Source organism: Ananas comosus, linkage group 25 (genome assembly GCF_001540865.1).
Source record: "Ananas comosus cultivar F153 linkage group 25, ASM154086v1, whole genome shotgun sequence".
Classification (NCBI taxonomy): Eukaryota; Viridiplantae; Streptophyta; class Magnoliopsida; order Poales; family Bromeliaceae; genus Ananas; species Ananas comosus.
The window spans coordinates 528544-556037 of NC_033645.1; the positions used below are offsets into that span (position 1 = coordinate 528544).

Sequence of the window (27494 nt, forward strand, 5' to 3'; positions counted from 1 at the left end):
TCTGACTTTTTGGATATCAGTAAATGACTACGATGACTTTTTGGATATCAGTAAATGACTACGAAAGAGGTTCAGAAGAAGAGTACAGGGAAAAATGAGAAAAAAAAGAAAATAGCATCACAACTATTGGACCCATATGGTCCACTTGGGCCACTAATTAATATGAACCAACAAGTTATGTTTGGGCTTTTTGATTCATGTTTTGTTTTCTTTGTGGCCTTGGTTGTGATCCTAGTTAGTTAATTCGCGATTAATACGCGAATTATACGCGTATTTTTTAAAATACGAATTAAACGGCGAATTTCGTATTTTTTCCAAAGGTTTGAAAAAAAACGCGATTTTTTCGTCAAAAATTATTATGCGCGAATTAATCGCGATTCGCGAACAATTCGCCCAAAAAATCGGCGATCGCGGTCGCCGACTTGCGGCCGAGGGTCGCATCGTCGCCGCTCTTGTCGCCGCTCGCGTCGCCGCCGGTCTCGTCGCCGCTCGCGTCGTCGCCGCCGCTCTCGTCGCCGCTCGCGTCGTCGTCGTCCTCCGCCGCCCTCGCCGGCGCCGGGAGCAAGGGCCGCGGCGGCGGATCCCATCTCCTCGCCCGAGTCGTCTCCAAAATGGGAAAGATGAACAGTAAAAATTATCGGGGCTTTGGGAGGTTGGGAATGTGCGCGGTCCACGAGGCTATTTCAGCCTCGTGGACCGCGTGAGGGGAGGTCCACACTCCACAGTGGACCTCCCTCTCATATATATATATATATATATAGTATATAATATAAAATTTTATTTATAAATATAAAAATTTATTTATTATATATATTATTTTATTTTTATATAGAAATATTTATATAATATTTTATTTATAAATTTGTAATTATATAATATATTAATTATTATATATTTATTATATAGCCGAATTTTTGATTCTGAATTTTTAATTGGTGAACGTATAATATCCGTATAAATTACGTATCCAAATCATTACCGAACCCGTTTTTTAACCGTATTTTTCAACGAATTTAAAAATTAAAAAACGAATTATATCCGAATTATATCCGTACCGAATTTTTGCCGAATCCGAATTAACTAACTATGGTTGTGATACGTAGGGTTTCATGGGCTTAAGAACTTATCCGTGCATCTACATCTACATTTCTATTATGATTTGAGGATCTATCTTTTAATAAAAAATTAAACTAAATATAAACTTCAGAGCCTCTCCCTAAAAATACAAAAAAAGAAAAGAACAGAAATCTTCAAGAAGGTTGGGTCCGATGAGAAACTCTTTAGCTTCTTAAAAATAACAAGATTCCGCTAAAAATTATTTCTTTCAAAACAAAATAAAGTATATATTTTCTTAATATAATTTTTAATATAAAAATATTCTTCATTTATCGAATAACCATGAATATGCGAAGATTTTTTTTTTTTGGATTAAAGCTAAGATTTTTTTACCAGCAAGATACAACACAGTTGATTTATAGCCGGAGCCGCTGATGATCAAGAAGGCCAAATTTTGGTCCTCCATATGCGTTTATAGTATGTCTAGTAAAGAAGGGTTTAGAGTTTGTGTATATTACAAACATAATATGAAGAGTAAATCTCGCATTATCTACGTACTTTTATCTGCGGGTACCCGCAAATTATTTACAAATTTGCGAATATGGATGTTAGTTTTTTTACCCAGAAAATTATCAGCGACAGATGGATACCCGTTAAGTTGTAGGCATTTTGAGCACCCGCGGGTATCCACAGATAACCTCGTATATTTTTAAATTTTAAAAAATATAATCTTTACGATATTGACTTTATAATTATGAAAAAAGTTATTAATTTTATAACAGAAAAATTAGGAATGATAAGATACTTTTATATTACGTAATTTAATCTGTTTTAAAATTTTATATTATTTATTATATATTATGATATTTCAAATAATAAGTTATATTATGTATTTAAAAATTATAAATATAAATAAGTTTAACATTTGAAAAGCATAGGAAAAAAAAAACTTGCGTGTAATCCGCATACCCACTCGACCGCTCATGGGTGGGTATGGGTAAAAATGTTAACTATCGAAAAATTTACGGATAAAGTTTATAATGCGCATATGACCTGCGGATACAATGACCCGCGCACGGGTTACCCAACGCGTCCATTTGTGTACATTTTTATTTCAAAATAAAATAAAAGTAAAAATTTAATTTCTGTAAAATAAATGATCATTCTCAAAATTAATAATAATAAATTTTAATCCTAATGGTGTAAGATGTATTATGTATGCTCACGTTGTACACGTAGCATTTTTTCAAACAACAATTAAAAATTAAAAGAAAAACAAAATATTTTTCTAGCAAAGAACACGTCTAGATATACTCCACGTGTGGTCCGCTCCCGCCACATGTGCGGAAGATCGAAACCCGAAGTTAACCGACCGATTCTCTCTACACACCGGGTTTACCACGTGGCTAGTAAACCGTGAGATCTTATCCATCCGTTGAGTGTCACATTTGCATGTATCATTAATAATAAAATAATTTTATTTTTTTAAAAAATAAATTTTTTATAATTATTATGAAACAGATAAATCTAAAAAATTATTAAATTTGTTGGAAATGCCACATTAATAAGGTAATTGGTGCATTCTAGAATTTTTTTCGGCGACTGGTTGCAAGGGGATGACGTGGTGAACATGGTGCATCGAAAATCATTTTCCCGGTTCCCCGCTCGAGACCGTTACGCATCCACTTCGCTGCTCCGCTTCCTCCTCTCCCAGTCTCCCTCTCCCTCTCCCTCTCCCTCTCCCCCTCTTCTTCATATCTCCTCGTTTCGCTTGCTCTTCGCCACTTTGTTTCCATTGTTATCTCCATTAATGGCGTCTCAACTCTCCCAATCCAATAATCCCTCTCCTTCTCCCTCCGCGCCCCCCGAACCCTCCCCCAATCCCCCTCCCACCACCACCCCCTCCTCCTCCTCCTCCTCCTCCCTTTACCCCTCCCTCGACATGGCCGATCTCGTCGAGAACCTCTTCCCAGACACCCACCGAAACCCTAACCCTAACCCTAACCCCGACCCTAGCCCCGTCGAGGAAACCCTCCTCCGCGTCCCCGGCGCGATCCTCCACCTCATCGACGAGCGCCGCAGCGTCCCCCTCGCCTCCGGCGACCTCTACGTCATCCGCCTCCGCCAGGGCGACGGCGTCGTCGCCGTCCTCGCCGGCGTATCCGGCGACGGGGACGGTGCAGTCCAGTGGCCGCTCGGCCGCGACGCCGCCGCCGCCGTGCGGCTCGACGGGGCGCACTACTTCTTCGCCCTCCGCGTCCCCGAGGGCGGCGACGGCGAGGACGTCCTCAGCTACGGGCTCACCTTCGCCTCGAAGGGGCAAGAGGCGCTCCTCGCGGAGCTGGATAGGGTTTTGGGGGCGTACACCAATTTCTCGGTCCAGAAGGTGGCGGGGGCCGGCGGGGAGGCGGCGGAGGTGCTGGACGGTGGGGCGGCGGCGGGGGAGTTGGCTCCGGCGGAGGTGGCGGAGGAGGGGCCGAAGAGGGAGATGATGGAGAAGAGGTCGGCGGCGTACTGGACGACGCTGGCGCCGAACGTGGAGGAGTACAGCGGCTACGCAGCAAAGGCGATCGCGGTGGGGTCGGGGCAGGTGGTGAAGGGTATACTCTGGTGCGGGGATGTGACCGTGGATCGGATCCGGCGGGGGAACGAGCTCTTGAAGAAGAGGATGGGGCCGAATGACAAGGCCGCCGAGGTGAGCCCGGAGACCTTGAAGAGGATTAAAAGGTATCTCCCCTTTCTCCTCTTCAATTACCTATTACAATTTACGAGTTTTCTCTGATTAATCTTAAGATGTTAAATGATATTTATATTGCGTCAGAGCGAAAGTTTTTAAGTTCGAATTTTATGAGGCCAATTTATCACTTATTCAAAAGAAAACGTCAACCAAATTAAGGCCTACTAGAATTCTTAAATCTAGACATGATGATAGTGTTGAATATGAAGTGTTAGAATCCGATTTTCTGGTAGTTTAAGCTTTTTGATCTGACACTATGTGAAAGAAAAATTTTCACCAAAAAATAGTGACTCGTAACGATTTGCATTCAACAATGTGCTCGTACTTCACTGGGAAGAGAAGGTTTTCCTGCAAAGATTAAAATATGGAAATTCTGCATTTGAGTCTAAACTTATTACATCTTCTCACTCTAACAGAAGCTCATGCCCTCTTACGTTTACCAAAACTCTAGTATTTGTTTGGGTTAAAGAATCACTTCCGACTAGAATGCGGTATGCATTGAGAGAAACAGGATAGCAGCACCACAATCCCAGACAAGTCCCGACACACTATGTCCATATCAGCACTGCCATTTTCTTTTGGCCTGCTAGTCTATTTCAATTCCAATTCCTTTCATTTGCTAATAGACTTTCCATGTGGGACTAAGTTTTCATGTGCTTTTGCTTAAAATTGCTGGCTTCGGTACTTGTTAATTAGTTTGTAAATTGTTTGACGTGGCCAGAAAAATTTCTCTAGATTGTTACTTGAATCACTTAATGTGTGATATTTGGATGCTTAGGGTGAAGAGAGTCACAAAAATGTCTGAGAAAGTGGCAACTGGAATCCTGTCTGGTGTTGTGAAGGTCTCTGGATATTTTACAAGCTCAGTTGTAAATTCGAAAGCTGGGAAGAAGTTCTTTGGACTGTTGCCTGGAGAAATTGTCCTTGCTTCACTCGAAGGATTTGGTATACGGTCATCTTGATGTTGTAGTTGAAGTTTTTCTTAGATAAAACAATGGTTCATTTGTATTCATGAGAAAACTTTTTGTGGTAGCTTTGTGGTCATGAAATATAATAGCATCGACACCCTTTAACTATGCTTTTCTTACACTAAAGTTGCAGTCATTGATGAGATTTTTATGGCGCTTCTCTCTGCATTTCTCACTTATCCATCAACTCAACGGAAGTGGTTTTTTCTTCATGTATTTCTGAGGCAATTGTTCTACTGATTTCAAAACATTGGTAACCTTCTTATGTTTGCTTTGATGTGCTAGATTTGTCATTACAGTAGACAGCTATCAAAGTCGCTTTCTTTTTTATATGAAGAGAAGGTATAGAGGCTAAGTGACTTCTGTCATTTATGAAAAAGATTGTCATTAACCTTTTCTTTTCTCCACGAAAAACCATAATGGTCAATGGAGCATGATACTTGTGGTCTGTTGTAGCCAAACTGGTTGATTAATCACTTCAAGTTGCTTATTATTCCAAGCCTTTCATATTTCAAGTAGTGACACTTGAACCAAGCTCTAGATTTTTTATTTGGATCGTCGCTTCAATTTTCACCAGATGCATATAAACTGATTTTTACTTATTTGAGATATAGCAATTGTCATTGCTGAAGTTTAGGGCAATGTATCTACTTTAAGAAGGTAGATTGCTAACAATTATTGACAAAAATGAAATGCATAGATATCTAATCATGTTATATGTTAGAGACATCTAATCATGTTTGCTGTCAAGAAAAATGTGTTTTAATGAACTTCCTTACGAGTGTACTTTTCCATTTCTTGCTTTGGTTCTCTGAACAGAGTGTAACATAAATTCAATTACTCACGACTTACCTGCCAAATTGACTAAACTATTCAGGCATTTCTATTCATTTTTTTTTTTAATAATAACTATTTTGCATTATAAATTCATCTTTGAAGCCTCGAGTTTTATTTTATTTTAACATGGTTTATTCCTGAAGTTTGGAAATTGTAAACATAGCACAAACGACAAAAATAACTAAGTCTCTGCCAAAAGTATTACTATTGTGAGATGGTCTATAAATTCTGTATGTTTATATAATTCTGTTTTCTTATTATTTCTTCGAATGCAAATTTTGAATTGTCTTAAACTCATGAAGCACCTTCATCCTCTCTCATTATATTAAGCTGGTTCTTCCCCCCTAATTCCTACAGGGAAAATTTGCGATGCTGTTGAGGTTGCAGGAAAGAATGTCCTATCGACATCTTCAGATGTGACCACTGGACTTGTATCTCACAGGTTCGATACATGCCATATTGGGTCTTCTATCTTCCTACTGAAATCTCATTTTGTGAAATAAGTGATAAAAGTATTTTGATGAAGTAACATGAAGTAACTTAAATGGCAAAGAAAAAAAAAATCTTAAAAGCCAATTATCAGGCGAATTATCTTTCTTATTCATGGCAAACCATAACATTTTTTTGGGGGATTTTACCCTCGTTGGCGCTTTTGGCAACAATCTGTTTTAGCTATGCTGCAGCTAGTATAAGAGCATCAACCTTTAAGGGCGTGGAAACTATGTTAGTAGAAACTATGTTGGGTCCCCAGCTCAGTTAAAAGCTCCACATGTTGTCCTGGGCAAACATTAAGGCCTCTAGCTTCTGAGCATGAAAGCTGATCTTTAATTTACACCGAAAAGACTAGTTAGCTATTTAATGATATTTCTCCAGGAAGCTATTGTGCATGCTCGCCCTGCTTAAGATTGCTCTTGGATTCAGATGTTCTTTTAGAAACTAGAACTGAGTTTTCAAATATTTCCCAATGCAGGTACGGTGACCAAGCAGCTGAGGCCGCAACCGAAGGGCTCGATGCCGCGGGGCACGCAATAGGGACCGCCTGGGCCGTCTTCAAGATTCGGAAGGCTATTGATCCTAAGAGCTCCATCAAACCTACCACACTCGCGAGATCAGCCATAAAAGCTGCCGCTGCAGAAATAAAAGCTAATAAGAACAAGTAGCTTAGAGGTATTTACTACATCTAATACAAATGAAAATTTTGCGATAATTGCCCTTTCCTTTTATCTTGGTTTCTTCACTGTTTAATTTTTGCCTTGTCAGTTCATGTTTCGTTATTACTTTTCAGTAATACTTTTCCCTGAAATTTTGTTTTGATGCATCTGTATCTCTAAATTTCTTTTGCATTCCATGTTTTGGTTTGTGTTGTTAGTGTGCTAATACATATCATGAGTCAAATCGTGGCATATTAGTCCATAAAATGATCAGGAAAGAGAGGAATGATTCAACCACTTTACCTGTGGCTTTCAAAATATTACATTTAAGTCATAAGAGACCCCGAAATCCTCAGTGGTGTGTGTGCGTTATGAATTTTACATCACAATACATGTTACATTCAAAAAAGAGAGGAAAGAAAAGTAATAAAGCAGTACACTACAATTCACATATTTGTGAAGAACAGTGAGTGTGTTCTATGAATAGTACAAACTGTTTACTACAAATTCAATATTAACTGATTCCATAATAATCTTTTATGGATCTTTGTCAGAATAATGATCTTCATATTTTTTCGCTCAATCAGCCGTGTCCGGTCTCAGTAAAATTGTTGTTTGAAAAGACATTTAAGGGATATTTGGATTGGGGTCACTTAATTTTGATAAGTGATTTTCATCGTTTGTTTTGACTGAAGTATGAAAAAGTAGCGGAAGTGAAGTTATGTTTCTCCTTTACTTTCTTTGCTTTTGGCTTCGCTGCATATGAGAGTGGAATCAACATTCTTCAGTCCTTACTTTTCACAGTAAATAGTAAAATATTATTTACAAGAAATTATTTATCTAAAATTTACTTAAGTGTGACAAATACTAGAATATATACTAGAAAATCATTTACAGTATAGTTAAGGTTCAACAAAACAAGCAGTAGAAGTTGTAAAACCTCACTTTCAGTTTACGGATTTTTATCAAAACAAACAACTAAAAGAAAATTGACTTGAGAAAACCTTTGCAACTTCACCAAAACCTTTGTAGTAGGATTTTATTACAGTAATTAGATTCTTTGAATTAGCGACAAAGATAGATCGGGAAAATATCTTATTTAATCTACATGAAAATTACCCTGTACGTGCCGTGTGAACTGAAACTACTTAGAAACTTTGAAAAAAAAAAGAAAATTCTGTAATCTCTAGCTCGGATAAGCAACTAGGTTCACTTAAGGGTATGTTTGGTTTCTTGTAAAATTGCCCCAAAGGGGGAACACGCGGCTCATCTTGAGCTTAGAACGCGGTCCACGAGATCCACTTCACTTCGTGGACCTCTCTCCTTCATTATATAATACTAAATATAACTAGTAGTATATAGTATATTGCATATTTATCCTATAATATAATTTTGAATATATTTAATTTTACAAATACAAATTATAATAATATATACATAGTATGATAATTAATTATTATATATAAATAATTCTAAAATATATAGTAAAAATAAAAAATAGTTTTTATGTATATATATATAGAATTAAATATATATATATATTTTCTTCAAACCAGACTATTTGAGAATTAATTTTCTTTTCCTACAAACCAAATGTTTAAAGGTATAAAAAAAATTTTCTTTTTTTTTTTACAAAAAATTATTTTTCAAAACTTTATGTGAAATTAAACAGCTCCTAAGGTTGTTCGTTGGTCCCACTAAACTAACAAAATTTTGATCTTGTTCATACTTAGGAAAGATTTGGGATTTTGATAACATAATCATATGTCACTATGCATGATTTGAACCTAAGAGAAGTACTAGTACCTTTCTTTTCTGCTTTAATTGTTGTCCTAAGTCTTTGACTAATAAAAAATGGAATGATGCATGCTTTGCAATTATTTGCGTTGTTTGCTTGCTAGTTTATGGATAAGTACAATTTTGTATCCTTGGTCCCACATACAATGAAAATTTTCACATTGATCTCATAATATAGGCAAATCTCCATCCATGTGGTGAGTAGTAGGGTGTTATATGTGATTGTACTTAACGTTTTGTTATTTTCTTTTCTTTTTTTGTTTTTTTAAACACCAATGAAGCAATGACACCTTATAGATAAGCTACATGTCTCTTTCTTGTTCCCATATAAAGGATAGAGCCAGGGAATCTGGAAATTGGTACTTTGTCCCCTTAACAATTTCTTAATCTTGTTGTAGATCTAGTGAGTAGTTATTATTATTATTATTTTTTCTTGTGATGCACAACTTGTTATTATTATTATTATTATTATTATTATTATTACTTTGAACTAATCCTTTTGGATATCATACGAAGTATCTTCTTTCTTTTTCAACTTTTCTCCTAACCTACTCGGTTCTCACTGTTCAGCAAATAGAGAAATAAGAAATGGTGAAATTATTTTTTGAGATTTTAGTTCATTCTCCAAATACAAGCTTGAGTGTAATTTATTATTTTAATTATTAATTTTGTTTTACCTGCCATTCATTCAATATTCGAACATGCGCATTTTGATAATGCTCTACTAAAGAAAGATTTGCAACTATCATCTCGAATTTGGAACTTTTCAGAATTTTTTTCTTTGTCTAATGTTAGTGCAAAATAAGTCCCAACTCTTTTACTGCCATGTGGCTAATTTGCCATACGTCCCACGTGGCAGAGTAGGCTAAAATTAACACCTGTACTTTTTTTTACCCATTTATAAATATAAATAAATAAATATATACTAATTGAAATCCAAAGGCGTTCCCTTATTTTGGGAGCGTGTTGGGTCATATATAATTTTTTAAAAAATTAATTGTATATTGGCTTCCAATTTTTTTACTATTTTTTATTTTGCTTTCTAATTTTTTTTTAATGGCACTACTTTGCATGTTAATTTTAGTCCCTAAACTTTCATATTTTTTACTGTAGTCCGCAAAATTAAAAATTTAAAATTTTGAATTTAAATTCGAAATTAATTTTAAAATTAAAATCTTTATCTATCTATCTATCTATAATCTATAAATAAAATATATGAAAGAGAAACCCTACAGAAGGCCCCTCCTTAGTTTGGGGAGCTTGTGGGGTTCGTATATATTTTTATTAATGGTTAATTGCATCATTGATTCCTAAATTTTGCACAATTTTTTACTTTGGTTTCTAATATATTTTTTTTGTCAATTAAGTTCTCAACCCTCTTGATTTCATTGCGATTACGTCCTAACCATTAAAAGAAGTGTTAAAGTTAACAAACTTGTCATGTCAGCACTACTTAGTTTTTTCTACATGTCAATTTTAATCCCTAATGTAAATAGTTTTTTTTTAAAATTAACAAATTGGTGTCCTGAAATAAGAGAATTCAACTTTTGAATTTTTTTTTCTTGAAAGAAAAAGAAATAATATTTAACATCAGTTTTTTTCTCAGTTAAATAATATTTTTTAGTTCATGTGAGTGATATTTTGCTAATTCACATGCTATTAATCTTAATTTTGAGCTAGAGAATTAATTTTTTCCTAATATATAATATTAGAATTTTTATTTTGGTAGTCGAACATTTTTTGCAGTATAAAAAATATCTATTTCAATTTTCAAATGCCTTTAATTAGTCTTATTTTTAAGTGCGTCTGATAATTGCTTATTAATTCCTTCACTAAACTGAAATTTAGGAATCAAATATTTTATTAGTTGTATCTGTAGTGATAAAAGTTAACGAGAGCTTTCTTTTATTGTCAGCGACGATGATGATACTACCAATGCTACCAAAGATAGTGCTTTCATTCCAATTAATTTTTTTTTTATATTTTTTATTTATAAATTTTACGCTCATGATAATAGAAAAATATTACACTTTTTTTTTAATATTACAATGAATTTTTTTTATTTTAAATTGATTTATTTATTTTAGTTATTTGGTTTAGATATTTGTAGAAAGAAATATACTTTAGTTTCATTCTTTAATTTTTAATTCTTCAATAATGCCCGCCACATCGCGTGAGTTCTTTAACTAGTAAAATTGTATGTATTGACCAGCACTTTAGATAATTTAAAAATTAAAGATAAACTTTACTTTGTTCTTTTCTGATTTAGCTTATTTTTTACTTTATTTTTCTATAACTTTAGAAATTATATTTAATTATTTGAAAAATCCTGCTATCAGATAATGTAGTAAAGTGAAATTCCTTTTAAACCAGAGAGTGACACCTTGTTTAATAATAGATTCTTATAGTAAAATAAAAATAAAATTACATAATAGTTAAATATAACTTTTTGAGCAATGCAGTAAAAATGCACTAAATTATAGGATAGGCAAGTGCAATTTTTGGAATTACAGGATGGCAAAGTGAAAATCCATTATACCATAGGGGTGCAAATTGAAATTTACAACAAAAGCATTATTTTTTGAAAATTTTGTTTTCATTAATTAATTTTTTATTTTGTTTGATTTTAGTTATTTATTAATTCAAAAAAACTATNCCTGATTGTGATTGTTCTATCAGAAAGATCTTTCATCTTTTTTTCTATGAGTGAATAATTTGTCCAATTCATGGATTGGATTTGAATGGTTGATTTGTGAATAATCTTATTATTTATTTCGGAATCTTTTCCATTTTCAGCCGTTTCATATACTTTCGCCTTGCTGAATTCAAATAAGAATATTGGGTTTACTTTTAGAATTTCCTTCATTATTCGTTTTAGAACTAGAAGTATTTTAATGATCCATCTTGTTTTTTCTTTTGAAACTTTTAGAAGTAGAAAGAAATTCTTTTTCACTTTTAATTTTTAAAAGCCGGATAGTTACTTCTACATGACCTCAAGTTTGGATCAGCTCTATACAATTAATTTCACCTAACACAATCCACAAACTTACAAAAAGTCCTTATAAGATCACTTTTGTTCTAATCTCTCTTTTCGCACCACAATTGGCTTCCCTAAATTGCGGACCTTGACACTTTTGTACCATTCTCAAGTCAACAGGACCAAGAAGTGGATTCTTTAAAAAAAAAGAAAAAAATGCTTCTATCTTGTGGCCTAAATTTTCTACTCTATTATTATAGTGATCCCATTGATAGTGATTACAGCCACTCTTGTCGACAAGGAAAGTGATATGTTGGGACCAAATTTGTAGCTAATTTGTCAAACCATCTTATGTTGGTGTAGTTGATGAGATGTGTAAAAAGCACCAAAAAGAGAAGTGGATTCAACATCTATTAGTGGCATGAGATGTTTGTTGAAGCTCTACCATTGCATTTGCTAGTTGGGAGTTAAAAAAACCAAAGAAAAAACAATGAAAAAAAGGAACCTTGGGCTTGGCGCATGTTTCGTCGTACCGTAGAGTATAGTATTATAGTAAAAGATATTTTTAATAGTCGAAATAAAAGTAAAACATTCTCAAGCTCGCTAGTTGGGAAGAACCCTTTGTTTAAGACTTATTTGATCGTACAGTAGAATGTAATGTTGTTCGATAAAGTATTATTTTAAAAAATTATTATTACTTGAAGCTACTCATCACTAATGTATTTTTATTAGATTTTTTTTTTTTACAGAGCCCAGGAGTGCTCGACATTGAAATTTTTAGTTTTAAGGCTCAAAATCTCTTCTCTTTTTTTTTATGTTATACTGTAGCAGCAGCTTTTTCTGTATCAAATAATCTAATTAATGGAATCTGCTGTTGCTGAAAGTTGAAGCTGTAAGTGAGGCAAAAAAGAGTCCTTAGTGTGAGGGCACAGCCCTAGTCCTTTTCAGAACTTTTTTGCCTTGTGGTTTGACTTATGAAGGATTGGAGAACACCATTTAACTACCTTTATTTGCTTGCTATTTTTCAGGGCACAAAGTCAAACCACACATGTGAGAAGTTTGATTATCTTGTAGCCTTTGCTTAGAATCTTATCATTCTCCCTCTGAAATCTCTTTCTGTATTGATGTCTCACTTGAAATGTCTACTGCGTATACGCATATTGTACTAAGATATTTAATGTATTATAATATCGAGACAGTCTATTCATGTTTAAAATCAAAAATTATCAGAAGACGGTGCCATATTGAATTATGTTATCGAGAGTGCTATTTTGATCATTTCTTACGAAAGTTTTATTTTTCAGACTAAGTGTTACGTCTAAAACTCGATTGCATATCGCATCCTCAATATAATAAACTATCATACTAAAAAGGACTATTTAGACTATTCAAGTTTATAGGTTTGGCTATTCTTTTCAAAAAAAGCGATTGAAAGGAGAGGTAAAGTTCAATTGAGGAACATGGCATGTTTCGTACCAATCCGCTATACTATTAGTTGATACTATTAGTTAAAAAGATTATGGATGCCTTATTAAATGATCACATTCATTCACTATTTGGTGACCGCGATCGCGCGTAACCTAATACTTTCCTAACACAAAATATAAATGGTGCAGATTCATTAGACGGTGGAAGTTATAAGTTATGATCATCAAAGAGAAGCTACTCACAATATTTTCTTAAACTCTCTTCTCTTTCTTTTTTTTTCCCCCCTCTAATGTGTGATCTTTTGAGCCGTTTCTGAGTTTGTTTCTTATTTTATGCTTCTTCTGGTTCAAGAGCTATTACTTTGGCAGGTAATTTTGTTAATGGAATTAACATAGAGTTTATTTGGTCCTGCTTTTATTTTTGAGCTCATGTTTCTTAAAAAAAATGAAAAAAAAGAAAAATTTTAAAATAGTGTTTCTATTTTTTTCTTAAGAGAAAGATAATATATTTTTTGCTTCGTTCCTTATAAACTAACCTGAACATGCGAAGCAAATATGCTTAAAACTTGTGACCGTTGGTATCACCTATCAAAATTTTAATTTTTTCTTTACAAATGATCTGACAAATAGTGTTTTGTTAAAAGAAGTCTTATTAAATATCATTTCATTAAATAGTATTATACTCTACAGTAGGACTAAGACGGGCTACACCATCGTCCCTAAAGCAAATGGCAAAAGGTTTGGTGGTTGATATCCGAAACACAAGTTCGAATTCTAGCTGATTCACATTTTCAGCTAAGTTTATTTCTCAATAAAATAAACGAAACGAGTAAAGACGGGTTACGAAAGAACATGTTAAGGTCAAACTGCGTCCTTAATACTCCACCTAAAAGGTGCATGCCCTAAGAAGGCACACTGTATCCACCCATGAATTGAGAGGAGAGAGGTGGGTCAAAGTCAAATGTGAAGGAGACTTAAGCAGAGGAAGATGAAGAAGAAGAAGAAGGGTAATGAATGTGTGGTGTGTCTTTCACCTCCCCATGTGCCCAAGACTCTGGGAGCAGGAATGCCCCTTAAATTTTTAAATTTAAAATTTAAAAATATAGATTTTAATTTTAAATTTTTTAATTATAAAAGTTATCTATTTAAGTTTGAAATTTTAAATATAAAATAAAAAAATTTAAATTCAAATATAATAATTGGGGCAATATTATTATTTTTTATTTATAACTATCCACTATTCTTCTTATTCTATCTTATCTATCCAAACGCTATTTTTCTTACTCCCGGGAACAACTTAATTATCATCCAAACGCAAAATTGGTTTATTCCAGGCTTCACNGCAAGTGACCAGCCAACAAGGCTCAGCGACTACACAAAAGCTCACGAAGCACCGTCGGAAAATTTCCGAACCGAACCCGCGTTCCGTCGGCGGATTTCGCCGAAAAACGCACCGGAAATGCATTTCCGATCTTCGCAAGGGTCTAGGGCCTTGGACAATCAGTCCAGAGGATATCCTCAACCAACACTCGCTGCCAACAGCAGCTACAACGAACCGAAAAGCATAAAGGCCCTTCCGATGACCCAAAATCGCATTATTTCATGCGATTTCGGTGCTTTCAAGGTCCGACAACGCAAACCAGAGGTCAAACAGCCAAGACGAGACTCCTGCTGACTGTTCTCGGTGTGCCGGAGGCCGTGCTCACCTTTCGGAGCACTGCCGGCCACTGTGGAGGACACACGAGCGACGCAAACACCAGTGAAACAGCGCGCACAGCGCCTAAATCGCGTCTAACACGCAAACCGGAGCATATCTGACATAAATAGAGGTGGCCACGATGACCGGCACTGAGCAAGGATCATCGTGCTCACCTCCAGCAGATTCGGGGTGGCCTCGGTTCACCAAAACAGTGATCGGAACCCCAAGACAAGGTGCAGGAAGCCTACAACAAACTTACCGGAGCAAGGTGGGGCACGGGGCGGCCGGCGGCAGCCGGACGGCGGGATATCCGGCCAGGGGAGGGTGCTGCCAGTGTGGGGAGGTCCGGGCGCGCTTCGGTCGACCACGGGAGGCGGCCGAGGCGGCGGGCATTGATGCCCTAGCCTCACAACCCGAGGAGAGCCTGGGCTCGGTCCAGCCAACGGGGAGCTTCCGGCGGCGGGATCTACGGCAGAAGACGGGTGCGGCCGGACAGGCGGAGGCGGTGCTCACTCCGGCCGGCGTCGGGAGGCGGCGGCTACTGCTCACGAGCAACCCGAGCCCCCTGCGCGCTCGGCTCGGGTTCAGCCGGACAGAACGGCCACCAAGGCGGCCGGGGACCCACGGGGACGTCGGAGACGGCAAGAAGGGGGTCACCTGAAGGTGGAGGGAAAGGAGGAAGGAGGCGAGCGACGGCGGCGGTGGCCCGCAGCCCAAGCGCGGCCACCCGAGCTCAGCTCGGCAGAGGGTCCCAGCGGCGGCGCCCAGGGAGTGCGGCGGCGACGGCGGCCATTCAGGCCGGGCGCGGGGGTGCCAGTGGTCACGAGGGAGGTTTCCGATGAGGTCCCTAGTGGCGGTAGGGCGCGTGGTGGAAACCAGCCTGGGCTCGGCCCGAGTTGGTCCAGCTCGGCTGCAGAGCGCCCAGGCGGCGCGCGGGGACGACGGCGGCGACGAGGGGAGTCGCCGAAGGCTGGGCCACGGCCAGGAGACAACGGTGCTCGAGCTAGGTGGCTACCAGGGTCCGCAAATCACAATGCGGTGAAGGGGTTGGCCAAAAGGGAGAGAAAGAGAGGTGATGCAGGAATTTCCGGCGGCCGGAGGAGCTCGCCGGCGGCCGGAGCATGCGCACGGGGAGGGCAGGAGATGGCTGAGGCGGCTGGAGGACTAGGGTTAGCAGGAACGACCTAGGGTTAGGGTTTTCAAGCAAAAATCTAACATCAACCTATAAATTTTAAGTGTAAACTTGCCGAAAAGTCCTCCAAGACTCAACCGTTTAATCTTAGTCCCTCACCGCACGAATAAAACATGCATAAACCCCTCCACGTGCGATTTCACGCGAAACGGTACATAAAATGTCGCAACTTTTGCGAANGGTACTAACTTGATACATTTTAAACCACAGGGTACTAAAGTGAAAAAAATTGAAACCACAAGGGGGGTTTTTGAAGTTTTCCCTAAAATAAAAGAACCAAGAATCAGATCGCAATATAGAAGGGTGTAAGGATGATTGGTGCATTTTAATTAACCAGAAAAAAAAATGGCCCTAAAATGCAAAATCATTTGTCATCAAAACTTATGGGCAAAATGTATGGATAGTCCCTATACAATCCCTATATTGCAAGTTGATTCTCTATGGTAAGAGTTTATATACAAATAATAGTCCCACGTTGGATAATTAATAAGATAGTAAATAGTAAAATTATTGAGGTATAACACTGAGCCTCAACCAAATAAACTTAAGCAAACACTGTAATGCAAATGCTCTGATAGAAAAAAAAAACTTAATTTTTCCTACAAAATGGCATTTTTTAATCCTGCTTGGATTAACTGAAATGAATTAGACATTTTATGGGAAAAAAAAGATCATTTATAAAAAATTATTTCTTTTGACCAATTTGTAATATCGGTACATGAACTAATCATACATTTTTCACTCTATCTATAGATTGTTACAAATGTAGAAACTTATTATTGATTATTCCTTGAAAAAGAAATTGATTAGAAGTTACTTAAACTTAATTCAAGACCTCTTCCTCGTGCCATGGAAAGTTAGGAAATTAATTACAGGTATTAGTGGTCGCCATCAAAGTGTAAGCACTCCATTTTCCTCAACCATTTCCAAAAATATAATTTATTCCTAAGGAAAAAAATAATTGTCTTTGTATTTTTCTCTCTTTTGAAAGGAATGTATAGAATATTGCCTACACATTTTATTGAATATAATAGAAGTTATATGTAAAACAAGTATAAATTATAATTGGGTAAATTGCACTATCACCTTCTGAACTTTTGGCGAAGTTTTATTTTATCCCTCGAACTTCTAAAATGGACATTTAACACTCTAAACTCTAATATTTCATTCATATTATCCATTTGGCCAGTTTTCCGTCAAACTCCGTTAACCAGAAACAAATGGAAGGGTAAAACGAATAAAAAATTATAGTTTAGAGTGTTAGATGCCAATTTTAGGAGTTTGGGGAGTTAAGTGAAACTCGTCAAAAGTTCATGAGGTAGCAGTGCAATTTATCCTGTAGGACTCTTGACTATAAATTATTTTATTATAATATATTATTTATAGATTGACTACTAACCCTCAAGTTAGTGATCATACTTGATTTTAAATTTATATATTTTTTATTTTAAAATAAATCATACCATAATTTATCCTATATTTTATTGTAATAAAATAAAAGCGAAAGAAATGAATTAGAGTGGCTTCAAGATAAGAAAAGAACGATACTAACTACCAACGATACTCAAATACTCTAATGTCCTAGTGTACTCACTAATATGGTAGATTTATAATAAGTGTCCTCACTCGGATATAGAGATTTTATTTTAATTCTCAATTAATTCTCTATAGTATTCGTTTGTCCCTTTTATTTTTAGAAATATTGTTCTAAAGTATTATAAAATATTATTTTATATTTTTATATTAAAATTTTCTAATTGGCTGAAATGAAGTATAAAAATTTTATTTTAGGCTACAATAAAATTACATTGCATAGTTTTATAGGAAATAAGTGCATTTTCTAGAACAATACTTCTAAAGATAAAAGGGATAAACGAGTACTACAGAAAATTAGCTGAGAATTAAAATCTCTATATCCGAGTGAGGACACCTATTGTAAATCAATCATTTTTTTTTTTATATGAAATAAGTGCATTTTCTAGAACAATACTTCTAAAAATAAAAGATAAACGAGTACTACAGAAAATTAATGAAATTAAATCTCTATATTCGAGTGAGGACCTATTATAAATCATCATATATATATATATTATATATATATATATTTATATATTATATATATATATATATATATATTATATTATATATATATTTTTTTAAAAGATAGGATAGCACGCTACCCATGTCGCTTTATTTTCATTTATAAATAAACTTAGCTGGAAATGTGAATCAACTAGGATTCGAACTTGAGTCTCGGGTACCAACCATCAAGCCCTTTGCCACTTGCTCTAGGGACGGTCGGTATAAATCAATCATATTAGCGAGTACAGCAGGACAGTAGAGTATTCGAGCATCGTAGGTAGTTAGTATCGCTCTTTTCTTATCTTTAAGCCACTTTAATTTATTTCTTTCTCTTTTATTTTATTATAATAAAATGTAGGATAAATTATGGTATAATTTATTTGATGATAAAAAATATATATAAATTCAAAATCAAGTATGATCACTAACTAACTTAACGGTTAGTAGTCAATCGTATTCGGGTAAATTGCATTGCTACCTTCTGAACTTTTGGCGAGTTTCATTTAATCCCCCAAACTCCTAAAATAGACATCTAATACTCTAAACTCTAATATTTTATTCATTTTACCCCTTCTGTCAGTTTTCGGTTAACGGAGTATGACGGAAAACTGACGGAAGGGGTAACATGAATGAAGTATTAGAGTTTAGGGTGTTAGATGCTCATTTTAGGAGTTCGAGGGGCAAAGTGAAACTTCGCCAAAAGTTCAGGGGGTAACAATGCAATTTACCCAATTATAATTGTTAGGGTTGAGTAGGCCCCCAACAATGATTGATCTTCCAAATTGAACCCTCTAGCTACAAAAATTTGAACCACATTAGTACATCAATGTGAGATAAATACTCGAGGTACTAGATGATTTACACAATCCATTGAAAATTCTATTGTCGCGCTCCTTCTATAAGGTCCAACATAGTCAATTTTACGTCACAGTTTGATCGATGCGTTTTCTCTCATTTGGATTCAGATGGAAAGAAAGATACCATTTAACTGCAGTGGAGACCAGTGGGTGCATTTCGAAAGTTTTTCGCATTTGGCCCAAGTGAGCTGGAAAAAATCACAACGGGTAAAAAGATAGCTATTTCAGATTCTCTATTGCATAACGGGCAACTCTGTAAATTTTTCTATTTCTATCATTGTCGACTAGTTTGTAATACAATTCCGGCAAAACCTAAGAACATTTTCTTAAGAAATCCAAAAAAAATAAAGATAAAACGGTATTATGTATTTTATCTTTTTGTTGCCAAAGAAGTCAACGAGATGTATAAACTACACGTGCTTCAACATCGGAGCATACTCCATTTCGAAAATGTTTTGGATGCCGTTTTACGATAGTTTCATATTCGAATGGTAGAGCCCTAAATTGAATGTTGTTATAAAACTTAAGATGTTAGTTGTAAACTGAATAAAATGTATATGCCTTTGTGGATTTATCCTTTTGAAAGCACTTCAAGCATAGAAGCACTGTAGAGAATTAAATTGATAAAAATGATTCTTTACATATAATTTTTGTTTTTGTGATATTTGTTTGAATCTTACCGTTATAAAACAATGCTATCTGTACGCCTGTAATATTAAAATCTCAAACCCTAGCCCTTAAAAAAGATCAAAGATTTATTCACTTACTTTTGTTGTTTTTTGAATACTAAAACTTTTGGCGTTTAAAAAGTCAAAGATTATGAGATGTCATGCATACACCGTATAATAATTTTTCAAAATAATAACTCATTGAGAAATGGGAATGAAAGAGCTGTCACCACATGTAGGAGCTGGTACATTTGCTTTAGTTATTCATATAAAAAGTGGTCATTTAGTAAAAAGGGATAATTTCATATAGCTCACCTGTAAACATATCTGATAACAAATCTATTTTTACAAAGTTTAAGTTTTTAGATTTATTCTTTCAAAAGTTCAGTGATGTTCATATTAATCTTTTTGGTTTGTTATCGTTAGCTTACTATTTATTTTTTAATAGAAAATAAGTGAAATGTTAATTTTGTCATTATAAATATGTCCCTTCAAAATCCCCAGTTGTTAGAATCGTATAAAAATATTCTTCAAAAAATTTTCAATAGTCATCTTCTTTCTCTATAAAAATTAATCCAATCCACTATATTGCAATATTTTTCCTACCTCTTCTCTCACTCCTTTTTTCTTTATCTATCTAATACTAATTCTCCAGTGCTCGACATGAAGCGAAGCAACATTCGTCGTAAATGAATGGAGACAGAGAAACCATAATTACGAATTCGAAACTAGCATGAAGAAGAGAGAGGAAAAGAAAGAGGAAGAAGAGTTTTCATTACTAGGAGTTTTGATTGAGAGAAAAAGTAATGATATCAAAAGGATAAAAAGGTTAATTTTCTCACTCACTGATTAAAGTTAAGTATTTTATCTATGATTAATTTTTTTAACGGACACTAACAACGGGGATATATTTGAAATTACTAGAAACTTTTTGACGAATAAATTTAAAAATTTAAACTTTGTAGGAATATATGTCACATTCGATATGTTAACAAGGAGCTATATGAAATTATCTCTTATTAAAATCAAGTACTTTTTTTCTCACATTAATTAAAAGTGAAATATATTGTATATGAAAAAGTAAAAAAAATCAGAACTTGGAGCCTTCCTCAACCTACCTAACTTGTGGACAAGTTCATGTATGTTGATAGGTAGGTGAATGTTGGAAAGGGACCCCCTCCTCTTTTTGGATCTTTCCTTTTTGGATTTTTAAAAATAGGTGTTGCTCCTCTACATTCCCAAGAGCCATCTTTATTAATGTCCTTCACATCTACAAGTCAAAAACAAATTAAAAAAAATACTGCATTAAAATCTCATTTATAAATTTTACACTTATTTATCTAAAAATTTAAAATCTCTATTTTAGACTTTCCGTATTTTAAAGAAAAATTTATAAGACTAGCATAGAAATATTAGTCTTTGGATAGATGTATATATAGTATTGCTCAACAAATTAAATGCATCTTCATATATACATAAAGAAAACAAAAAAGAAAAAAAACATTATTAATTGAGGGGGTGAAATGCTTGGTTAACTTAGAATAATTATAGCTATCACTATTTTTAGAGTTATACTCCCCAAATAGATAGAGATCACGTGGATGGGGAAAAGAGAAATACTCTCCCTACCACTCAATCATATCATCTACTAAAGATTTTTTTATGATCTTGAAGAAATAATTCTTCAATAGGATTATAGAATATGTTATGACTAAATTATAGAAAATCCTTAAAATTTGATTTTTTACTTTTTCTTTCTATCATTTAAAAATCTACATTTTGATCCCTTATAAAATAAAAAATATTCACAAAAATACGGTGTGAACTGTGATGACAAAATGACCAATTTGCCCCTCACCATTTTGCCTCTCACCATGTTCACAAAATAAAAGACTGAGGGTATTTTTGGTATAAAAAAAATATAATAATATTTTATAAATGGAATCCTAATAGTTACTAACGGTAAGGGGTGAAATAAATAGTTTTTATTTTACAAGTGGGCAAAATATAGGTTATTAAATGACAGAAAAAAAAAAGTAAAAAATTGAGTTTTGACATGAAAGTTTAATGTATTTTAGCCATATGTTATTGTTTGGCTTAAGTTTCTAGAATTATTAATACATAATAATTTGAATATGTGGTACTAGTCATTGAGTCCGATGTTTTGGTCTATATTTTTGGGTATTTTCCACTTGTGATTTGCCCTCAATTATCGTTCATTGATAAATAAATAAATAAAAATAGTGAAGGCTCAACTGGCAATACTAATTATTTTATAAGTAAAGCTTTTTTCTTATGAATATATTTAGGATTATCATGCAAATGAAAAACTTTTTTAATGACTTAGATTTTGCCTCGACTTGATGTTTATTTCACTAGTGGAAATATTATACTTTGTTAGTTAATTCACGAATTATTCATAAATTATTGAAAATCCGAATTAAACGGTCCGTTTATGAATTTTTTTTCCCAAAAAAAAAATATTCGCGAATTTTTGGGCCAGCCAAATAATCGCGAATTATTCATAAATTATTCCTGAATTATTAAAAATCTGAATAAAAAATTTATAATTTTTATGTTTAAATATAGATTATCTTATATTTTATATTTTATATTTTATATTTTATACCGAATCTATTTTTTAAGCCAGATTTTTCAATAAATTTAAAAATTAGAAAATAAATTTTATGCGTATTATAACCGTACCGAATTTTTGCTGAATCCGAATTAACTAACTATGATATTACGCAATCGTGATCTACTATAGATTTATATAACTACGAAGATATATCAAATATATTCAATTTTCAAGTCGCTTTCTCTATGAAGGTAATGTGCTGACCAAAATATCGCTTAGCTAAGAAAATGAAAATTCTACTGTATGAATTATAGAACGCACGTTTAATGTAACCTTCTTATTCAATTTACAACTTTCAAAAGTTTATTAAAATTATATTATGGTTCCTGAGCAAGTAGAATGTTTTTCGAAAAGAAAATAACACAAAAATAAACAACTAATTAAATGTCTCTTTCGATGACACAAGTATGAACAATGAACACGATAATAACAGGGAAATACGGGTGTTTACAATTGAAAATAACCTAATCATCTCTTTGTTTCTTACGGAGCGAGATTATACATTTTTATATCCAATTAATACTTTAATAAAGCTTAATAACCTAAGGATAATTAAGCTTTTTCAACGCTCACAGCAGAGCAATAATAAATATAATATTCAAGTGTCATGAGATTTCACAGAAGCTGATATCAACTATTTTTTTCTTTTCCTTTCTTTCTCACCGGCATTAAAAAAAGAGTTAACTGCTCTAAACCCTAAACCCTAAATCCAATCTAATATTTTTTTTTAGCAATCGGATTCCTAACTTTTAGGGTGCGTTTGGTTCGCGCTATCTTTTAAAGATTTCTACTAATCCAATGAAAATAAAAAAATATTACGGTGTTTGGCTAAACGCACTAAGTAATCTAGTTGCTAATATTGGATTCACTTGGAAATAAAATTCACCCAAAGTACTAATTTCATTCTCTTGAGGGAGGGTGGGTATCCTCATATTAATGAATTAGGATAATCACAATATGTCTAACATCTTTCTTTCTTCCTACCCGCAGGTTAATTGATATTATTTTTTTTTTTACACTCTAACCTTATATCTCTCTCTAAACTTATTTTTCTCCCTAAAATTCAACTTTTTTTTCTCTCTCTAAACTAAGCTTTTTCTCTCTCTCTCTCTTTCTAAAGTTTCAACTCTCTCACTCCCTCTAATTTCAACTATATTTTTCTTTCTATTTTTTTAATTATGCTCTCTCTCTCTCTAACTTATACTCTCTCTCCCTTTTTTCTAAAAAGATGTTGAAACTTTTGATAACATTATCTAAAATTAAATAAATAAATAAATTGTATATTTTTTGTAATATTAAATAATATGGCTAATTAATATTACCGTACGAACCAAACACAGAAATTTCACATTCTTAGTAATAGGATGAATAGAAATTAAGATTTTGGATATCATTTATTTCAGTAATCTTTTATAATGCAAACCAAACGCACCGCAGAATCAAACTGTACCGGTGGTTCTAAGTTTCATATATTTAAACATTTCGGTTTTTTTTTTTTTTACTTTTCTTTCACATGCATGTCTATCACGTCAAATCTGATCTCACCGCATCGGTTACTAGTCTCAGCATCTACGATTCATTTGACATCCAAACGGCGTCAATCGTCTCTTCTTGTAACATCCGGCATCTTTGAAATCGAGCAAAACTTAGAAACTATCTCGGACTACAACCACAATCAACCGATTAGAACTATCGACTACAATCACAATCATATAAATAAATAGGCACAAGTGTTTATTGGAGTCGGCTGATCTGTACAATCAAAATCAATAAAAATTTAAGTCATTGGGTTCTGACTGACACTAAAACACCCCGAATAAATTATAAAAAAAAAGAAAGAAAGAAAGAGCAGGTATTGAGCATAACTGGAACTAATGCCATGTGTAGTTTATTAGAAAAAAAAATTCCCAATCTAGCCTCCTTTTAAAAAAAATTCCTAACCTAGCCTTCTTTTGATAATTAGAAAATAAAAGATAACTTTAATAGTATTTATATGCTAATTAGGAGAGAGAAATTTTTTTCTCTCTCTCCTCCCACCCTACTAATATTTAAAAATAATTAATTTTTGTTATAATAATATTAATTAAAAATTAATATTTAATAATAATAATAAATATTATTGTTACTGAATGTTTTTTCTCAGAAAGATAGCATGGTGCTACCCTCTTCATTTATTTTTTTTAGAAATAAACTTAGTTGGGAATATGAATCAAAGAAAATGTGAATCAACTATGATTCAAACTCAAAACTTCAAGTACCGACCACCAAGCCCTTTACCACATATACTAAATACTAATAATAATAAAATTATCATTCAGTAATAATAATATCATTGTTATTAAATATTAATTTTTAATTATTGTTATTATTATAAGAATTAATTGAGAGGAAAAAGAGAGAAAAATTTTCTCTCTACTAATTAACATATAAATGCTCTTAAGCCTTTTTTATTTTCAAATCCATCAAAAAAAAGGCTAGGTTGGGAATTTTTTTAAGAAAAAGGCTAGATTGGAAATTTTTTTTCTCAATGAGGCTAGATGTGGCATTAGTTCCCATAACTGACATGTAATCATGTAGGGACAATTATGTTGGTAGATACATACAGTCCATCAAGCATTAAAAAAAAAAAAAAATGGATAAAAGAAAAGTGCATTGGACTTGTCCTCTACCTGCTGTTGTTGTATGAATTATTGTTGGGCCAAAAAGTGGGGGAACCTATTGCTCCCTCATTTTCTTTTTCTTTCTTCTTTTTTCTTTTTTTAATCCCAATGAAGAGTACCAATGTTAAAGACCATCTTGTGCAGATCCTCCTCATCTTTATTTTTTAGATTAATTTTGTACAGATTTCTATAAATATAATAAATTATAAATATATTTTTATAAAGCTTAATTTTTATATATTATTTTTATAAAAATTCTGATATTTTCAAATATGTTCCTATCGTTAGAATTTGTTAGAAAAATTTAGCTAATCATTAAATAAATATTTAACTCTAGTTAGTTAATGAAGTGAATTAATTTTTTTTTTCCCTCTTCAATTAATAATTTGGACTTTTAGAGGGATATATTTGTAATGGCAAAAATATCATTTTATTTATAAAATAGACGGTGCCGCTTTAACGGTAACAAATCACAGAGACATATTTGAAAATATCAGGATTTTTATAAAAACAATATATGAAAGTTAAACTTTATAAAAATATATATATAATTCACTATATTTACAGAAATTTATATAAAATTAATTATTATTTATTTTATAAAAGAAATATATATTACTAAGATTAGCTACCCACCTACCATCCTCACCTGCTGTGTTCTCTCCTCCTCATAGCTCTTATCCACAAACCCACATGCTTTAAATGAGTGTGGGGCCAAAGGAACACCACACTCTAAGATACAATTGGAAAGGTAGGGAGTTGGGTGCCAAAACAATTTGCCCCAACAAGGAAAAAGCTTTTCTGGGAGCTTTTGATAAAATATGAAAATAAAAAAATTATCTTTTTAAGAAGAAAACAGATTAAAAATAAAATTTTTAAAAAGAAAACTGTTTTTTAAAATATTTTGGCCTATATGAACCTGTTTTCTAGGATGTAGTTATTATAATACCTGATTGCTAAAGTATTTGTTTAAATAATATTGTCTGGTAATTAAAATACCATGTTGAAATTTTTACTTAGTTTTCTTTTATCACAGAATTAGAGTTGTCAAATTAAAGTTTCTATTTTTTGAAACTTAGGTTTTCATTTCTATTTTTATAGCTGTAGAAACTCTTAAATTTTTAGAACATAAAGTGTCAATTTTTAGCTAAGTTTATTTCTAGAAGCAAACAAAATAAATGACTTGCTATCTTAATTTATCTCTCTTTAAAAAGAAGAAAAAAGAAAAAAAAAAGAGCTAGTAAAAAAACTTTGATTCATTGAAATAGAAAACTCAAAAGAAGAAATAAAACGACCATTTAGTATAATAGAGAAATGCCAAGTCTACAATTTTTTTAAAAAAAAAAATTATAATTTCTACAACTCATCAAAGAATTCTAAAATTTACTAACTTTTTTTAAATTTTTAGTAAAAGAAAAATGGGAAGAATGCAAGGGCATGTTTTTAAAGAAAGCCTTTAAAATCTACTCAGGTAATAAACAGAGATAGTGCATATATATATCCATAACAACCCTCTTAGTATAGAAATTATTTCTATACCAATCTTAGTATAGTCATAATTTATGTTAATAACAATAATTACACAAAATGTACTCCCCAGGGCATGCAAAAAGAGCAAACTAAATTCTTAACAGGCCTTTTTTTTTTCTTTTTCCTTTTTTTCCCTTCTCTCTCTTTCTCCCTCCTGCATCTTAATAAGTACCCTAACAANAAAAAAAAAAAAAAAAAAAAAAAAAAAAAAAAAAAAAAAAAAACACTGATCTTTATTTCATTTGGAGGCTTCTATAATCCAGTAATTGCATACCAAGGGTGAGAAAGCTATTATTGCAGTTGCACTCCATCATCTCCTTCTTCACGCCGAGGCCACAACACTTGAAACAGAAGAGCCCTCCCCCCTCTCTCTTCACCACGGGGGGCTTCACCAACGCCGCCTCCTCTTCTTCTTGGAGGGGCGGGCTTATGCACAGCTCCAGGTTGAGGTCCGGGCACTTGGGCCTCTGCTGCTGCTGCTGCTGCTGCTGCTGCGATAAAGACATCGACTCTGCGGCGTCGACGGCGGCGTGGTCGTCGTCGGGCGTCCCCTCCTGTTTTGCGGTTTCGAAAGCGGTTGCTGCTGCGTTGGAGGGGCTGCTGCCCCTCTCGCTGAGGGGCCGGTGGGTGACGGGGTCTATGCCTCGGCTCAGCAGCTTCCTCCTTATGTGCGTGTTCCAGTAGTTCTTGATCTCGTTGTCCGTTCGCCCCGGTAGCCTCGCGGCGATCAGAGACCATCTGTATAAGATCGAATTATGAGAGAATTGTAGGATGAATGAATGAATTTGGATATATAAAGTATATATATTTAATGAGAAGTGTGCGCATGCGTAGCGTACTTGTTGCCGAGGAGGCTGTGGAGTTTGATGATGAGGTCGTCCTCGTCGAGGGAGAAGTTGCCGCGCTTGAGGTCGGGGCGGAGGTAGTTGATCCAGCGGAGCCGGCAGCTCTTGCCGCACCGCAGCAGCCCCGCCGCCTTCGGCAGCGCCCGCCAGCACCCCTCCCCGTGCTCCCGTATGTGCGCGATCAGCCGCTCGTCCTCCTCTTTCGTCCACGCCCCCTTGTTCGTGTGTGCCTTTTCGCAGCACGGCGACCTACCCATCTCTCCTCTCCTCTTATTCTCTGTTTTTCCCCCTTTTTTTTTTCTTTTTTTTTTTTCTCTACCACTAAACTTTAAAATTAAACAAGAAGCAACTAAGGATGAACGGAGGATGCCAT

The 27494-nt window shown here is 34.3% G+C and overlaps 2 protein-coding genes across 3 annotated transcripts; one reads left to right on the forward strand and one right to left on the reverse strand.

The window, feature by feature from the left end:
• Positions 2783-12727, forward strand: LOC109728958 (protein EARLY-RESPONSIVE TO DEHYDRATION 7, chloroplastic-like). 2 transcript variants are annotated; one of them, XM_020259528.1, is made up of 5 exons: positions 2783-3783; positions 4572-4738; positions 5956-6040; positions 6569-6765; positions 12552-12727. In XM_020259528.1, the coding sequence occupies exons 1-4, from the start codon at positions 2867-2869 to the stop codon at positions 6756-6758; spliced, it is 1359 nt and encodes a 452-aa protein (XP_020115117.1). In that variant the 5' UTR covers positions 2783-2866; the 3' UTR covers positions 6759-6765; positions 12552-12727. The 2 variants fall into 2 exon arrangements, with proteins under 2 accessions (XP_020115117.1, XP_020115116.1); XM_020259527.1 differs by lacking the exon at positions 12552-12727 and having other exon boundaries at positions 6569-6916.
• LOC109728929 (myb-related protein Zm38-like) lies at positions 26492-27476 on the reverse strand. Its single transcript, XM_020259479.1, has 2 exons — positions 27116-27476; positions 26492-27014 (listed from the first exon to the last, which is right to left on the reverse strand). The coding sequence occupies exons 1-2, from the start codon at positions 27376-27378 to the stop codon at positions 26510-26512; spliced, it is 768 nt and encodes a 255-aa protein (XP_020115068.1). The 5' UTR covers positions 27379-27476; the 3' UTR covers positions 26492-26509.

Bases quoted from the DNA above. Each gene is read 5' to 3' on its own strand.
- LOC109728958 (XM_020259528.1), top strand. From the start codon at position 2,867: ATGGCGTCTCAACTCTCCCAATCCAATAATCCCTCTCCTTCTCCCTCC. The intron at 4,739-5,955 runs GTATACGGTCAT...TAATTCCTACAG, and splicing joins TGCTTCACTCGAAGGATTTG to GGAAAATTTGCGATGCTGTT. The intron at 6,041-6,568 runs GTTCGATACATG...TTCCCAATGCAG, and splicing joins ACTGGACTTGTATCTCACAG to GTACGGTGACCAAGCAGCTG.
- LOC109728929 (XM_020259479.1), bottom strand. From the start codon at position 27,378: ATGGGTAGGTCGCCGTGCTGCGAAAAGGCACACACGAACAAGGGGGCG. The intron at 27,015-27,115 runs GTACGCTACGCA...GATCTTATACAG, and splicing joins CACAGCCTCCTCGGCAACAA to ATGGTCTCTGATCGCCGCGA.